Genomic DNA, 5000 nt, shown 5'->3' with positions numbered 1-5000 from the left:
GGAAACCGCCACGCCAGGAGAGTGAAGGGCATCGAGACGTCCAAGAGCCGCCCGCAGGATGGGGACAAGCCTGCGTCTGCGCCCCCCAACTCCTCCCCCTCTCCACCCGGAGTCGCGGGCGCCACGGCCGACAGCGACTCCAGCAAAGCAGGTGAGAGCGCAATACAGATCGCATCCCCCCAAATACCAGCAGCACTTTCTGCTTCAGCACTGTACCAGAGATTTTCTTCCGCTATTTATTTTCCCATAGACATTTAGTAAAATGCTTGTAAAAATAGTTTTACTTGTTCAGACCAAACGATTCAGATATGTTTATAATCGGGAGAGACCATAGAACATTTCACTCTGACCAAAACTTAAAAAGACATTGAAACAATATTTTCTTTAAACCCGCACTTTTTGATACGTTTTGGTCCGAGTGAAATGTTATGCGATCTCTCCTGTTTCTAAATATATCTGAACCGTTTGGTTTAAACAAGTAAAACTATTTTTATAAGCATTTTACGAAATGTCTATGGGGAAAATAAATGGCGGATGAAAATCTTTGGTGCAGTGCTGAAGCAGGAAGTGACGTTCCACTTTGGCTCTCTATTGCCCACGATGGTCCGATCGAGGCTTATCATGTGGCTGGAAAATGAAATGTAAAAATGTAGAAAATGATTACGCAGCATATATGAAGGAATAACAAACACATCTCATTACAAATGAGATGCCTTTGAGTATATTGTTGTTCTTGCGAGCGACTCTTCTCTCTGTGTGGTCTCAGATAGTTCAGTAGGCCTATAAGGTGCATCAACAAAGCAGCAGCATCATAGCCAGGATAGTTCAGCATCGCTCAGAAACCGTTGACGCCAACAACAGGCTACATCACATGGGGGCACATAACCATTTCACCTGATTTTTTATCCCCCCCTGGGGAGAGCCGAAACTGGCTCCATGCTTCCTCCGAGACATGGGCAGTTAGCCAGCCGCTTCTTTTCACCTGACAGGGGAAGCTTCACTGGTAGGACATAGCACGTGGGAGGATCACGCTATTCCAACCAGTTCCCCTCCCTCCGAACAGGCGCCCTTAACGACCAGAGGAGGAACCACATTAGCAACCAGGATATTGCATGTTTTGGTCAAGGGGGTTCCTATATGAAGGAAACCCCCAGGGGGCACGGTGAGAACATGCAAACTCCACACAGAAAGGCCCTTTTGACGACCCCACCCGCGGGCGGTGGACACTCGAGGACATGGGGACGGGCACGCACTCCTTCGGCGCTCACAGCGTCCCAGGTGGGAATCGAACCCAGGACCTTCTAGCTGTGAGGCGACAGCGCTTACCACTGCACCACCATGCCCCCCGAAAGAGATGTTTTCGAGATTGGTGTTTCACGAAAGAGAAGTAGCTGAGCAAGAAATAAAAGCAAAATACAAGTTGGGGAACTGCCAGAACTTGAAATGGACTAGACTCAGACTAACGCTTTAAAGGAAGGAACTTTTTTTTTTTAATGATAGTGCCTCAAAAATACTGATGAAATTACTTTCAAAGTGGGGCCACAGATGTTGCAATATTCCTTGCAGAGGCCCTATAGACACATGGAATCACATTAAAATACAATAGTCTCGTCTTGAAATAGAATCTCAACTTCGAATCAGTGGGTTTTGAGCGGAGCCTTTCTGGCTTTGTAAGTGTTAGCAAATGCTCGGTGAGGACAGGTGAGGATCAGCCGGCTAACAGGAAACAGGTCGACGTATCAAACTCAAATTAAAAACAGATGGAGTCCATCATCATTTTTCCACCGCGGTCGAGAAAATGATCTCCAAAAGCTGAAACCATAAATCCCAAAGGGGATATTAAATATGTAAGTCTGAAGTGATTGATGTCATTTATTGAATTCCATCCAGTCATCTGTATCTTCAGGCAAAACTGGTATTTGCACTTATGTGCTCTCACACGTTAAAGGATGGCTGTACCCATTATCAACCCACTTTGTATCGTATATCATCTCGGTAATAGAAGCACATGGGCAGTGTTTTACCTTCTCTCTCTGTTTACCTCACGGAAAGAAATGCTCACTGCTACTGCCTGCAGAAACTCCTCCCCCACCGGCTGCAAGTCATTAAGGCTCGTTAAGGCTCTCTATGCGAATACTTAAAAAATAAAAATAAACAATAACGGCCGCCCTCGGAGCAGATTCCGTATCTCGAGCAGATCTTCCGCAGCGTCACAACAGAGCATTTTGGCAGAGGAGGAAATGGGAGCTCTCTGTGAGGAAACCCGAGAGAGAAGGTAAACACCGCCCATGTGCTTATATTACCCAGATTATTCATGATACAAGGTGGGTTGATTACCGGTAAAGCCGTCCTTTAAGCGGCGTACAGTACTGTTATAGAATTTAAGTCTTTACATATCCAATAAAGCTATAATGACATACACATAATTATTGGCATGAGTTATTACATAAATGCACGTCATATGGACAGACGCAATAGGCAGACCATAATGTACTCACACCGAACACTGACTAAGGAAATAGTGTGGCGCACAAACAATAGACCCTTTTCACAGGGAGGGGCCATTTTGTGTCAAAAAGGCAGGGTGAACACAGGTGCAAGCAAAACACTAATGAGGGTTTCCAACTTCCAATCATGGAAATTGGAAACCCTCATTAGTGTTTTGCTTGCACCTGTGTGTTCACCCTGCCTTTTTGACACAAAATGGCCCCTGTGAAAAGGGTCTATTATACTGTTGCTGACGATAACGAGAGACTTTCCAGATCTCGTCTGGCTGCGGGGAACATACGTGGTAAAAGCTTTAGTTTGAATTGGACTGTAGCACAGAAGTGATACTGCGAAGTGGTGAAGAGATTCCTCCATGAACAGTCAGTGTCTTCTCGTCTTGTCCGGGCCAACAGCTACGTAGCACGAGCAGAACCGGGCCCGGGCCGGGCAGGGCAGGCAGGCATGAGAAGCAGAGAGCAGATGTCTCTCTGCGTGTTGACTGACAGGTTGATCTAAGTACAGGCATCATTATCGCACCAGAAACTATTCCCCCGGATCGCTCGGGCCAAGCCTCCAAGCTGCTCGGGCCAAAGCCGCGGTAACGCTTTGTTCAGCTAGAACAATGCCACACACACACACACACACACACACACACACACAGACAGACATGCCACGCCGGGCTTTACTGCAACAGCCTGTTTAGACTATATGAGTGACTTGGCACGACAATGACATGGAAAACATGGCAGCCTCCTGGCATCTTTCCAAGGAGACCCCCATGTAGTGTGTGTGTCTGTGTCTAGTGCGTCTCTGTCTCTGTGTGTGTGTGTGTGTGTGTATGTGTGTGTGTGGACAAATGACACTAAAATTGAGTTATTGGGAATGACCTAGATTAGCGTATAGACTCTGATGTCCATTAGGGGTGTGCCACCTTAGGCACCTCACGATTCGATTCGATTACGATTAAGGGTGCTACGATTCGATTATTAAACGATTATTACGATTATTACGATTAATCACGATTTTCGATGCATCTTTTTCACCAAACAGGATTTTTTTTAAGCAAGGTATATTTGTCAGTATCCATTAATTAAAGTAAACAAACAAATGTACCTCCATTATCTTCAGTTGCGACTGAAGTCCACGCATCACATGTTACAGCCACCCTGCATGCTTTCTTCAGTGATTCCAGTTTCCAGTACTTCGGTTTTGGTCTCGTTTTACAGTTGAGGAACTGCTTTCCGGGCGAAATACCGTATTTTTTGCAAATAAAGCAAAAAAATAATTGCAAAAAAAAAAAAAAATGCAATTTTTTGCAAATCGATAATCGAACATTGTGAATCGATTTTAATCGTCACGTGACTCATCGCGATGCATCTAAAAAACGATTAATCGGCACACCCCTAATGTCCATGTTGTCTGAGCCTGGCGGGGGTCGTACGTGCTAACTAACGTGTGAGGCGTTGATTAAGAGCCATAAAGATGGCGGCGTTAGCGATGCAAAGCTAAGCCGGCGTGTGTTGTAGGGACAGAGACAGCGCAGCTGATCGGACTGATCGGACTCAGCACAGCTGAAAAGTCATTGACTGTTGGCGCGTTGTTTTATGAGTGGTTCTGGATGCAGGGCGTGCTGCAGTGCTGTCGCAGGCTCGCTCTCTCTTTAGCACCAGCTAGATTTCTGTTTTTTTTGTCTTTCTGTCTCTGCCTGTCTCTCCCTCTCTCTCTGTCTCTCTGTCTCCCTCTGTCTCTGTCTCTCTCTCCCTCTGTCTCTCTGTGTCTCTCTCTCTCTCTCTCTCTCTCTGTCTCTCTCTCTCTCTCTCTCCCTCTGTCTCCGTCTCTCTCTCTCCCTCTGTCTCCGTGTCTCTCTCTCCCTCTGTCTCTGTCTCTCTCTTTCCCTCTGTCTCTCTCTCTCTCTCTCTCTCTCCCTCTGTCTCTGTCTCTCTCTGTCTCTGTCTCTTTCTTTAGCACAAGCTATATTCATGTTTTTTTGTCTTTCTCTCTCTGCTGTTCCTGCCTGTCTTTCCCTGTCTCTGTCTCTCTCTCTCTCTCCCCCCCATCTGTGTCTCTGTCTCTCTCTCTCTCTCTCCCTCTGTCTCTCTCTCTGTCTCTCTCTCTCCCTCTGTCTCTCTGTCTCTGTCTCTCCCTCTGTCTCTGTCTCTGTCTCTCTCTCCCTCTGTCTTTCTGTCTCTGTCTCTCTCTGTCTCTGTCTCTCTCTTTAGCACAAGCTTTTGTTTATTGTGTTTTTTGGTCTTTCTCTCTCTGCTGTTTCTGCCTGTCTTTCTCTGTCTCTGTCTTCTCTCTGTCTTCTCTCTCTCTCCATCTGTCTCTCTGTCTCTTTCTCTAGCACAAGCTATATTTTTTTGTCTTTCTCTCTCTGCTGTTCCTGCCTGTCTTTCCATGTCTCTGTCTCTGTCTCTGTCTCTCCCCCTCTGTCTCTCTCTCTCTCTCTCTCTTGTCTTCCTATTTCAAGCTCTGACTCGGAGAGAGGCTGGCTCGTCTCTGCGATCTGTCCC

At 46.4% G+C, this 5000-nt stretch overlaps 1 protein-coding gene across 1 annotated transcript in view; it reads left to right on the top strand.

Moving 5' to 3' along the window:
• znf385a (zinc finger protein 385A) overlaps window positions 1-5000 on the top strand; it is a gene marked incomplete at its 5' end in the record, with an annotated part of 42474 nt that overhangs the window by 18594 nt on the left and 18880 nt on the right. The window contains one exon of the mRNA XM_083657002.1: window positions 1-151. This exon is cut by the window's left edge and continues 24 nt beyond it. Within this exon, the coding sequence (XP_083513128.1) occupies window positions 1-151 (151 nt within the window). The remainder of the gene's footprint in view (window positions 152-5000) is intronic.

The sequence above is a fragment of the Poromitra crassiceps genome, assembly GCF_964638095.1.
Source record: "Poromitra crassiceps genome assembly, chromosome: 20".
NCBI classification, from domain to species: Eukaryota; Metazoa; Chordata; class Actinopteri; order Beryciformes; family Melamphaidae; genus Poromitra; species Poromitra crassiceps.
The sequence above is the reverse complement of the archived record's forward strand: the minus strand, read 5'-3'. Positions and strand labels throughout refer to the sequence as shown.